Below are 12,173 nucleotides of genomic sequence, written 5' to 3'. Positions count from 1 at the left end.
AGAGGTGGGGGTGGGAAGGCACGTTACAAATGTTGGGTAGAGTCATAGGGATTTACAGCCTGGAAACAGGCCCTTTGGCCCAACTTGTCCATGCCGCCCTTTTCTTTTTAAACCACTAAGCTAGTCCAAATAGCCCGCATTTGGCCCATATCCCCTCGATACGCATCTTACCCATGTAACTGTCTAAATGCTTCTTAAAAGACAAAATTGTACCCGCTTGTACTATTACCTCTGGCAGCTTGTTCCAGACACTCACCACCTCTTTGTGAAAAAATTGTCCCCTGGACCCTTTTGTATCTCTCCCCTCTCACCTTAAATCTATGCCCTCTAGTCTTAGACTCCCCTATCTTTGGGAAAAGATGTTGACTATTCAACAGATCAATGCCCTCATTATTTTATAGACTTCTATAAGATCACTCTTCAGCCGCCTACGCTCCAGAGAAAAAAGATCAAGTCTATCCAGCCTCTCCTAATAACTCAAACCACTAAGTCCCAGTCGCATCCTAGTAAATCTTTTTTGCACTCTTCCTAGTTTAATAATACCCTTTCTATAATAGGGTGACCAGAACTGTGCACAGTATTCCAAGTGTGGCCTTACCAATGTCTTGTACAACTTCAACAAGACACACCAACTCCTGTATTCAATACTCTGACCGATGAAACCAAGCGTACGGAATGCCTTCTTCACCACTCCGCCCAGCTGTGACCCCACTTTTAAGGAGCTGTGAACATGTATCCCTAGATCTCTTTGTTCTATTTTTTAGATCTCTCCCTAATGCCCTATCATTAACTGAGTAAGGTGGATAGCCCACTAGCTTCCCACACATGCCTGAGCTGACCCTCATAATATGATAGGTGTAAATAAACAGTTAAGGATCAATTAGGCTCGTTAGCAAGCTTATGACCAGGATAACATGCTGCCAAAGATGACATATGGTTGGCAGACTACTTCTTTGTGGCTTAGAAGAAAGAAAAGAGGGGCACTTCATTCAGGGGGTGACCTGTATGCATCTGGGGCATCCAACAAGGTGTCACCTCTCCCCTCCCCGCTTTCCTTTATTGCTGCCTGCCCTCCAAATTCCAGTCCACACTTTCGTCTTCCTTCCCCTCCCCACCCTCCCCCACCCACCCCTTCCCTGGGCTTTTACATCCCTCCCTGCCCTAAAAGTTAGAAACTTACCTGGTTCTGGTAGCCATCTATCTTGTGCATGCCCTTTTTTGCACTCTTGGCAGTGCCCACTTCTAGGCTCTGGCACTGCTTGTATGGTGAGATTGGCCAGCAACTCCACTGAAGGGAGGTAGACCCACACTTGTTTAGATTCCCTGAATGAATTAGGGATGTGGGGCGGGCTTCACTGGTTCAATGGTCAACTTAATTCCTATTGTATTCTGTTGTATTTCTCCCTTCTCGACCCCACCACTCTATTTTTGCTCTAAAAGTTTGAATGAAACCAAACAATATAATCTATAATTCTTTTCTTATCATGGGAGCAAGCTGTCTGGAAATATTTGCACACAAGAAGTGGTAAGTAAAAAGATTAACAAATTCAACTTTAAAGATGTATTAAAATTGAAAATGTGCTGGTCTTAACAATGTGTCAGTGCATTTCCTCATATCTTATCCTGCCCTTATCTTGTCATTCCACTTTCCACAGTTGCTTGTTATCTGCTGTTGTTTAAATACAATTGATATTTTTAAAAATCAGATCGTTCCTCTGCAACCACTGCTGCTTTTCAAAGATTTATACAAAACATTGGTTAAGCTACATTTGGAATACCATGTCCAATTCTGGTCACCACATTACCAGGGGGATGTGGCGGCTTTGGAGAGAATACAGAAAAGGTTTACCAGGATGTTGCCTGGTATGGAGGGCATTAGCTGTGAGGTGAGATTGAATAAACTGGGATTGTTCTCCCTGGAAAAACAGAGGCTGAGGGTGAGGGGCGACTTGAAAGAAGTTTGTAAACTTGAGGCATAAATAAGGTGAACAATTGGAAGCTTTTTCCCAGAGCAGAATGACAATCATAAGGGGGTACAAGTTCAAGGTAAGGTGGGTGGGGGAGGGGGGTGTTCCTGTGCTGTGCTGACCTCTGTTCCATTATGTCTAAAATACAAAAAGACATCTTTGTTTTCCTTCCAAATGCTTTAACTCTGGAGACCCTTCCTAGAAAATGTCTTTCATCTTTTCTCTGACCTGCACTCCAAATGATGCATCATATCAGAAAAAACAGTATTTTAAAAATGTTTAGGTTGACACTGAGAGAGTGTATAGCCTTACTGAGCCAGCTGGAGGTCTTCTGGCTCAGTAGACAACACTGTTGTCTCTGAAGAAGCTCTGGATTCACACGGAGGTGATAGTGTAGTGATATTATCACTGGATTAGTAGAAGGTTTTCAGGAAGTCCTGCCTTCTCAACCTTGGTGCGTAATGCTCAGGTTAAATCACCATCAGCCAGCTCTCCCTTCTGGAACTATGGCGACTTTACCTTTTGAAAATCTAGAAACATGAGGTGTCTCTGACAAATTCAATAAATATCTGGAATTAAAAGTCGATTGATGACCGTGAAAGCATCCTCAATTGTCGTAAAAACCCATGTGGTTCACTAATGTGCCTTTAGGAAAGGAAATCTGCTATCCTCACTTGGTCTGGCTACATGTGGCTTCAGATCCATGGCAATGTATTTAACTCAGTTAAGGGTAATTAGGGATGGGCAATAAATGCTTGCCCAGCCAGTGATGCCTACGTCAAAAAAAAGTTCCACTAGGGACCCTACTGGAAAGAGTGTTTCTGATGTTTTTCAACAGACTTCAACACTTCTCCACTATTCCCCAAAGGTGAGGAATATGTGCAGATGTGAAACAAACTGCAAGTTAGCTGGACGACTCTATAGTTATGGATGGGAAAGGCCATTCAACTCATCAAGATCCTAAAGTTTCATTCTAATGGCTTCTTAGAATGAGTCCAGGATGTCTTCCTGCATGACTCTCAATTTCATCTGTTTAGTGTCCCTTTATTGTATGACTATTGCATGTAAAGGTGCAATGACCTCAACGAGGCTCAACTGATTTCCTGCCCAGTCAGGAAGCCTCACCTGTGTATATTTTGAGGAGCATCAGTCACTCCGGATTCTGACTTTGTACCCAAAGCACTCTTAGAAGTGGAATTGAGTTTGTAAATGAAGGGACACTGAACCTCTGAGGAATTATTTCAAAAAGATTTCCTGATACTAGTTTGAAATTTGTTTCTTTTCCTCATTTGAACCTTGAACATTTTAGCTTGAAGCTGGGTTGCAGGGGCAAATTCTCCCATTCCCTCCCCATCATGAGAATCAGAACTGATGAAGAGTGGACAATAGAAAGGTCCGTTGACTTCGGGCAGGAATTTACAGTTTCAGGATGAGTGCAGCTACAAAATCCTGCATATCTTTTAAGATGCCTCTTTTCTTGTCCAGTCTCCTGTTTCCAAGGTCCCTAGACCTTTTCAAGGGTTTGAATCTCTGTGCCAAAACTTGAGAGCTACACCGCATTGCTTTTAATCATTACATGTACACTATCTTTACATAGAAGTACAAGGCACTATTATTAGCTTTGTCCTCCTGCCACCAAGAACATAGCTTTATGTGTGATGTTTGAGCTGTATCTAGTTTAGGTACTAAACCTACCACCTGCGTTGTTTTACAAGATAGCCAGTAATGTTCTCCATTTTCATAGCAAGGTGTTTTGCTCACTGGTCAATGAAGTAAATGTAACAGAAAAGTAAAAGAAAGATTACAAAAGTAATAAAGAAAATGAAAATGATTTTTCCACTCTATGCCCAACCCTCTCAAGTTAAACATAGTATTGTAAGAAGTCTCACAACAACAGGTTAAAGTCCAACAGGTTTATTTGGAATCACGAGCTTTTGGAGCACTGCTCCTTCATCAGGTGAGGAAGTTAAAGGCTTCTTGTGAAACTTCTTACTGTGTCCACCCCAACCCAACGCCAGCATTTCCACAACAGATTTAGATGTAACAAATCAAGTTCCCTGTCAGTGTATTTATTATTCATGTGCCCAGCCCTCAAATGTCAGACTAAGTGTAAGTTTAGATGTAACAAATCAAGTTCCCTGCCAACCTATTAACTATTCGTGTCAGGAAAGTTTCATTTCTAGCCTGGGCTGAGAGCAGTCAGTGTTATTTCTGGCACTACAGTCAGTCTATTTGCCTCTGGTACTGGTACACTGGAGGGTAAAGAACAACCACCAAAGAAGTGCGAAGATTGGGAGGGTCTGGTAGAAAACAGAGTGATTGGTTAGGGTGGGGAGGCCACCTAAAGAAACACATTCCTTTGAACACATAGCGCAATCCCTGACATGAGGCAGCTGCTGCAAATGATGGATTCTTCAGGATGGTACGTAACACAGATCAAATATAGGTATCTGAGTGACTGGATGAATATTGTGAAGTACTTGAAGAAACATCATCTGTCTACCTAAAGCCTTAAATGCTCATGTAAGCAAATCATACTGTTAGGGAGGGAACTTACTGAGATATATTGATGGGTAAACTTCTGTTTTATGAATATATGCATTACAGCAATGAGTTTTAGCGATATAATCGGTGGAAAGCAATCATATGGCTTCTGTATATCTATTGTTTCCTGAATATGGTTGGGCAAAAAACAAATGATTGATGGTAATTAGCTACGGTGTAAAACGGAGAGAAATATTCTGTGCAATAATAGAGAAATCCCCAGGAATAAAACAGATATTTTAAGCTCTTAAGGATTAGGAAGAAAATGGACACAATCATGGTCAAGATATATAGAATAGTTAAGATATTGATGGTAGGTGGGTTACATGCAATAAACAGATATTCATTTAAGGGCATTAACAATAGTTGTCACTGTACCCAGTTCATGCGCTACGGTGTAAGCTGCCTGAAGTCCATCATCCTCGATCACAGCACAGCTCCTACTTGTGTCACACATGGTCCCAGTGTCTGCCACTCCAAGGGTGTCACAGTTCTCTTGGCCACAGATGTCCTACGAGAAAGAAAATGAGACAACTTCTCAACTATTCTCGATTAAAAATGAAAATGGTCAAAGAGAGTCATTGGAATCAAATCGCAATTCTACATTCGATATATTTATAAACTTTACAAATGTCTCATTTATTTTATGAAGTTAAAGTCAAACCAATGCTTTAATTTATTAAAAAAAAGACATTGTGGCAGACTTAGAAAAAATGTCAGAAGATCAAAATTCATATTTTCACAAGGGAAATCCAACAGTGAGATCAAATCCATACATACAACCAGGACATGACAGGAACAAATGTTTAATTTTAAAAAAAAGGGTATTCAATTGAAAGTATATGTAACTCATTGAGAGAGTGCTAATTTAATTCATCGTACACGGAATAATCATCTGTGTTATCACACTCACTCATCCTCCCCTTCAATTCTACATTTCCCATTCGTTGGTTACCAATCACAAAATCCTAGAAAATGTTGCGTCGTTGAATGGGGGTCACAGCAAAGGAGGAAGCCATTTGGCCAGCTGGGTCTGTGTCGATTCACTGCGAGATAAATGCAGCTAGTCCCACTCCCCTGTCTTTCCCCCACCATGGTTTTCCCCCCCCAGTTCAGATAACTCGTTTGTGAAACCCATGATTGAATCTACAGCTACCACCACACACACACACTGTCTGTAGATGGCACAATATGCACATACGGCATGGTGGTATAGCGGTTAGCACTGCTGCCTCACTGCGCCAGGGAACCTGGGTTTGATTCCCAGCTGGGGTCACTGTCTGTGCAGAGTCTGCACGTTTTCCCAGTATCTGCATGGGTTTCCTCCAGGTGTTCTAGCTTCCTCCCAGTCTGAAAGACATGCTGATTAGGTGCATTGGCCATGCTAAATTCTCTCTCAGTGTACCTGAACAGGTGCCACAGTGTGGTGATTAGGGGATTTTCACAGTAACTTCATTGCAGTGTTAACGTAAGCCTACTTGTGGCACTAATAAATAAATCCTTAATAGGGCAACAACCAAAAAGCCCTCACTGGATAATTTTAACACACTGAACTTCCAAAATTGGAACTAAATTTAACATGCAGGCTTGATGAAAGTCGATCTAAAATACAAATATGTCCAATTTCTATATGAAGGGAGCTGAAATTCTTAAAATATTTTGTAGAAATGAGGATTTTCTCTGGCCTCAATTTAGTTTCTGGTTTCCTGATCAATCTTGTAGAGATTCAATGACTCTATATGCCCAGGTCTAACTGAAATATGGATCAGACCCCACATTCAATGCGTCCAGTTTAACGTCTTTATAGAATTCTCTGGTAGAGAAAACAGAAGCACGTGCTCTGAGTTGTAGCTCTGGTTTGAACTCGCCCCACGGGAGATCTTAGCTTGCTGCACCCAAGGAGAACTGTTTATACAATTCTACATGTAGCAGTTTACAAAATCTGTCATCACTTCAGAGTGATGTGATTGTAGGAATCTGTAATAAACAGTCTAAACAGCAGGTGGAGAGGTCTTTACCTGGGCAATATCCTGATCACATCTGCTAACAACGGAAATGGCATTTGACAATTTTACTGTCTACATCGGTGTGGAAATAATCCACATCTCATAGCTAACCAGTGAGATAAGATGCTTATATCCAGAAACCACGTGTTATTACAGCTAGCCCTGCTACTCCAGTTATTCACATCCCAGTGGCTGCAAGATTTTATTTATAAACATACCGTATCGTAACTTGGCTCCTAAATGTCATCATTTACTAATATATCACAGTTATGAAAAAAATCCTCCATCTAGCTAGGGCTGTGATAGTTCAAGTCTGTCATCAGCTTCCCTAAGACTGGCTGTAAAACCAAACCCCACTTGCACATGTCCTCAAGTGCTAGCTGCTGATCCACAATTCACCTGTGTGAGTTTTTCCCCTCAACCAGACTCAATGGGGGAAGGTAGGGAGCTGGAATGAATCACTGATCAGACCTCCAGCCTTCAAGATGGTGAATTGTGGACAGGACCATCTCTAGGGTCAGATACAAACGGAACTAACTGGAGCTTGCCAGACACTAACCCGGTGAACAATCATCACCTTAATTCATCATCCCACTCAACATGCATCGAGTTGAGGGTCACTCTAGCCAGGTACTCAGATTGGAGAGAATTGATTTGATCACAATGCAAGCACATACATAGTCTCGCATACATATATTGACACCCATACATAGCTAGACAAACATATACAGACACACACACACACACACACACACATACACACACAGTGAGACACAGAGAGACAATCACATACAGACAGCCTCACACAGAAACATATAGAGAGACACAGACAGACACATACACAGGCACACACAGACACACATGTCAAGACACATAGACATGCGCACACACTGAAAACCAAGACAGGCTCACACAGACACAAACATACTGAGACACACAGGCAGATATACACACACAGACACACAGACACACGCACACACACTGAGCCATACAGGGATAGGCTCACACAGAGACTAACATATAGACATGCACGCACTGAAAAAACATAGAGACAGGCTCATGCAGACACACACACACACACACACACAGACCAGACACACATACTGAGACCCACAGTCACATACAGACAGGGTCACGCACTCACATACTGACTCACAAGACACACACACACAGAGACAGGCAGTCACACATAGACATAGACACACACACGCACAGACAAACAGAGACAATCACACACAAGATACAAACAGACAAACACAGACTCACTGAGACACACACTAAGTCTGCTATGGAGGAGTTAACTCTGGACAGGTAACATTGATACAGCTGCAAATTTTTCTCCAAATTCCTATTTCATCAGCTTCCCCCCTGCTCCCCCCCCCCCCCCAAACACACACACAAACACAGACAGACAGATATGTGGATGGGTGTTACCCCTCCCCTGTTGTGGAGTTGGTGGCGGACAGACACCCGAGGCGATGGTGCCTGTGAAACAATCAGTTGAGGAGGTGGGGATGTGGGGGAGACTCGGCTTCCTGTAACACCGCAGGAAAACTCCAGAGTTCAGTCGTTCTGAGAGACCGGTCACTACTTGTAAGTGAGCTCAGTACCACTGACATATAAACCAGCATTCAGCTCCCCCAGGGCTGCGGCTCCAGTGTCAGCAATGAAACCTTTGGGGAATGCCGAATTCACAAGGGGCTTTGTAAAGGAGAAAGCAGTTTAATGACAATTTGATAATTCCAGCTCTTTCCCCCTTGCCCTCCCTGAGCCGATGTATTTCTGTCTCACTCGCATGTGTTAGGGAGCAGAGTGAGAAATCCAGTCAATGTCCCTCTGTTAATCCGAAGTCAGTGTTAATGTCACAGTGTTAATGTCAGGAGACGCTGCAATCGGTACAACTGGCAGTGAACGTGGAAAGGTGTCCAGCTACAAGTCCTGGAGTTGACGGAATAGGTTTGTCTCACTCACTGACGGTTCAGTCCCAGCGCTGGGGGCTGCAGGGAGGGGAGGGGGGGGGGCGCGGGGAGGAGGAGTGACATTTACCGAGATTTTCCGGACTGATTCGCATTGAAGATCAGTTGGCTGGGAACAGACCAAAAAAAAGCTCGATAACATCAGTAATAATGGAGCCCTGAGGTTAAATCCCAACCCGCTTTAGATTCATGGAATAGTCACATTTTGGTCACTTTGGCTCCACTTGGAATGTGTTACCTACTTACACACGCACACAAGATACACGCAGATACATACACACACGGGCAGATATACACACACACGGACGGATACACACATATATACACATAAATATATGCGCACACAGAGGCACATACACTACAGGCACACACATATACATACATGCACAGAGGCATACATTGACATAAATACACAAACAGACACATATACACACACAGATACATATACACATAGATAGACAGACACAGAGAGCGACACCCGCATAGACATAGACACACACGTCTATACAAACGCACACACAAGCGCCCCCCCCGGACACAGAAACCAGTTCAACAGTAACTCCCAATCTGGAGTGTATTCAATACCCCGTGGGGGTGTCACCAACAGCCTCTACTCCCCTCCTCCGAGTCGAATCTCTGTCACTTCGGGTTCAGAGTGCACACTATATACAATGAACATTAAATTTAAAACAAAAGAGGTGGGGAGAAACTGTAGCCACCATTCCCCCCCCCCCCACCCTCCTCAGTGGGTTCAGTTTCTCCCTGGGGGAGAGACAGAGAGGGGGTCAGTAAGTGGAGAACACAGATTGAAGATAATTGGTAAAAGAGGGAGATTTGAGGGAGGGAATTTGATCTGGAATGGCTGTGCCCAAAAGACCACAGGCTAACTTCCCCCATTTGAACCAATTCCTTTTCTACCAGCATTGGGTGAATGGGATCACTCTTTCATGAAGGCATCTTTTTGTCAAACCAAAAAAGATTTTTTTTTGGGGGGGGGGGGAAATCAAAGTAAAAGGGGCAGTCTCTGAGAAAGGGGGGACAGCACAGAACAAAATAAACCCAAGTGTAAAGCAAAATTATAACAGCAAATGATTAGAAGGGTCAATGATACACCCTCCAGTACAGACAGGCTGGGCCGAGTGGCCAAACTCTCTCTGAGAGCCTATGTATTTACCTGTCGGGTGAAGAGGACGGCGGTGTCAAAGTGCTCGGGGTGCCGGTCGCTGGCTTGGTTGTAATCCAGCTGCCAGTTGCAGAAGTTGCGCAGGGTGAGGCCGGCGTTGCTGGAGACACTCGGCCCCTCGCCCTCATCCTCGATGAGCAGCACCTTGACCACCACCACGTTGACCAGGTTCCTGATGCTGGGCTCCTTGTAGAGGCGGGACACCACGGCCATCAGGGTGAGGAGGTAATGCTGCAGCCCTGCCCCGTGGAAAGTCAGCATGGACTGGTCAGCCACCAGCATGGTCTCGATGTAACGAGCCTCCGACACGAACCTCTTGGCCCGGGACTGGGCTGGATGCCCGGGGCTCTCCGCCTGGCCGGGGGGCTGTGCCCAGCCGGGTTGCTGGGGGGCAGAGAGGGCGCACCTCTGCCCCTCTGTCTTCTCCCTCCTCCTCCTCCGGAGCAGGTGGACCCCTTTGCCCCTGGGCTGCTGGTGCCCCTGGCTAGCTGGCTGGATCACATACTCCTCTCCATCCGTGAAGAAAGCCCCCTGGACGCCCCCGCACAGGGAGACGGCCACCATGGAAGCGGGGTTGGAGTTGACCGTCCCGGAGTAGAAGCAACCCCTCAAGGGGGTGCCCTCCTCCTGCACCGGGGCAGCTGCCCTCCTCCCTCTGCCCACTCGCTGCACCCGGAAAGCCGGGGCCAGAAAACTGGAGTCGGGGGCCAGGCTCAGGTTAAACTCTCTGCCGAATGCCCTGAGCTGGTAGACGGGGAGATTGGCTTCCAGCCCCCGCTCCTCATCCAACCTCACCGGGACCACCTCAGCCACACTGGGGTCTGCAGCCCCCCGCCCCAGCGAGAGACAGGACCCCCCTCCTACACACAGGCTGCTCCAAAACAGCAGAAAGCTACACCACATCTTCAAAAAGTTTGCAACTGAATAAAACAATTAAAAAAAAACTTGCTATCTTATTTTCTTTTGCCTCTAAGTCTCACTTTCCTGACAATTCTGCCAGTTTTCTCCCTCTCTCTCTGCTTGGTGTCAAGTCCTCTCTCTTTTAGCACAAGATCTTTTTTTTTCCCAGTGGGTTCAATGTACTGAAGTGTCCGGGATCTCCCGTGGCTGCAGCACCAGTGAGTAGCTCCTAATCGCTGGCTTTATATACCTTCTCCACCTCCTCCATTGACATAAGCACTCTGATTCTCACCCAGTCCTGGCTTTCATCACTCACACAACTCCCCCCTCCTCCCCAAAACAGCTTTGCTGTAAACTTTCCACCAATCGAAGGCTGCCTCGCCACGCCTTCCCCCTTTTCTTTCCCCTTCTATCCCTCCCTCCCTCTCTCCCTTTTTAACCCTTCCCCGCTCCAGGGATCCAGAACAGAAACTGTGAACTCCCGGGTAAGGGTTAGTGCAGGCTGCAGTGTAGGTAACGTGTAAGAAAGCAGGGAACCCTCAGCAGTAACCGACAGCAGAGAGAGAGAGAGCAAAAACATAGGCCATTCGTCCCATTGTGGCCTCTACTGGCCCCCCTTGAAAAAAGTCAAGCTCTTTTCTCCCTGCCATTCGGGGGCAGAGACAAGTTGTCAGGTACAAACCCTCCTTCAGATTAGGAACTGCTTTGTGGTACATTGGGGATACAAAATATAACAAATCATTAAATTAGATCAATTGAATTTGATGATGGGAATTCAAAACAGTCCCTTTTTTTTCAGAGTCACCGAGAGATTCTGATTATAAACCTGTCAACTGAACAGAACGCCCCTTTATTCGGATCAGGTGGAGAGAGCAAACATTCCCTATTTACAGTGAAGTTTCACTCCAGATAACTTGCTGAAATCGACCAGACAATCATTCAGGCTCGCAATCCAATGTAACCCCTGTACAGTCCTAGAGAATGTTCTTCGCCAACTACCTCCCCCTCCACCTTCCCCTTAAATCTCTTCAATTCTCTTTGGAGAGAACCCCCAAGGGGGAAAAAAAACAAAAAGAAAAACAGCTCCACTGAATGGCAGACTGGTTCAGTGCACGTGTTGGTCAGTTCGCTGAATCTGTGTAGCTTCAGGCGATTGTATTGCCAGTAAATCACTCCCTGTGGCTGTTGCTGTCCCCCATCCATCAATGAATGAATGAATGAATGAATGAGTGAGCACCTGGCGGCTGATTCACAAAACAAACAACTATCTCTGGGCCGGATATTTGGGGAAGTTTGGGCTTTTCTTCACCTGCCAACTTTCTTTCTTTAAATAAAGAAATCAATTTGCGGTTTCTCTGCCTCATGTCCCTGTTTTCTACTTTTCGAGTTTTATTCTGTCTCCACTGGTCACCCTCTATCCCACACCTGTCTCAAAGTCGCCACCTTCTCACCCACTCCCACTGGAAGTTGTTCCCTAAGAAGAGTTCTGCAATTTGCCACACGGTGGCACTATTGTCTCAGGCTTATGCAACATTGCCATATAATTCTCATATTGAACTATAAAATCAGAGAATCCCTACAGCACAGAAAGAGACTC

General features: G+C 45.1%; 1 protein-coding gene across 1 annotated transcript in view; it reads right to left on the bottom strand.

The window, feature by feature from the left end:
- Window positions 1-10,840, bottom strand: part of LOC145359752 (A disintegrin and metalloproteinase with thrombospondin motifs 8-like) — a 34,785-nt gene extending 23,945 nt beyond the window's left edge. The window contains exons 1-2 of the mRNA XM_080214511.1: window positions 9,668-10,840; window positions 4,890-5,022 (exon numbers count right to left, since the gene is read on the bottom strand). Of these exons, the coding sequence (XP_080070637.1) occupies window positions 4,890-5,022; window positions 9,668-10,579 (1,045 nt within the window). The 5' untranslated portion in view covers window positions 10,580-10,840. The remainder of the gene's footprint in view (window positions 1-4,889; window positions 5,023-9,667) is intronic.
- Between the last annotated feature and the right edge of the window lie 1,333 nt (window positions 10,841-12,173).

The sequence above is a fragment of the Carcharhinus amblyrhynchos genome, chromosome 29, assembly GCF_965287045.1.
Source record: "Carcharhinus amblyrhynchos chromosome 29, sCarAmb.v2.hapA, whole genome shotgun sequence".
NCBI classification, from domain to species: domain Eukaryota; kingdom Metazoa; phylum Chordata; class Chondrichthyes; order Carcharhiniformes; family Carcharhinidae; genus Carcharhinus; species Carcharhinus amblyrhynchos.
Note: the sequence above shows the minus strand (reverse complement) of the source record. Positions and strands in the feature narration are given on the sequence as shown.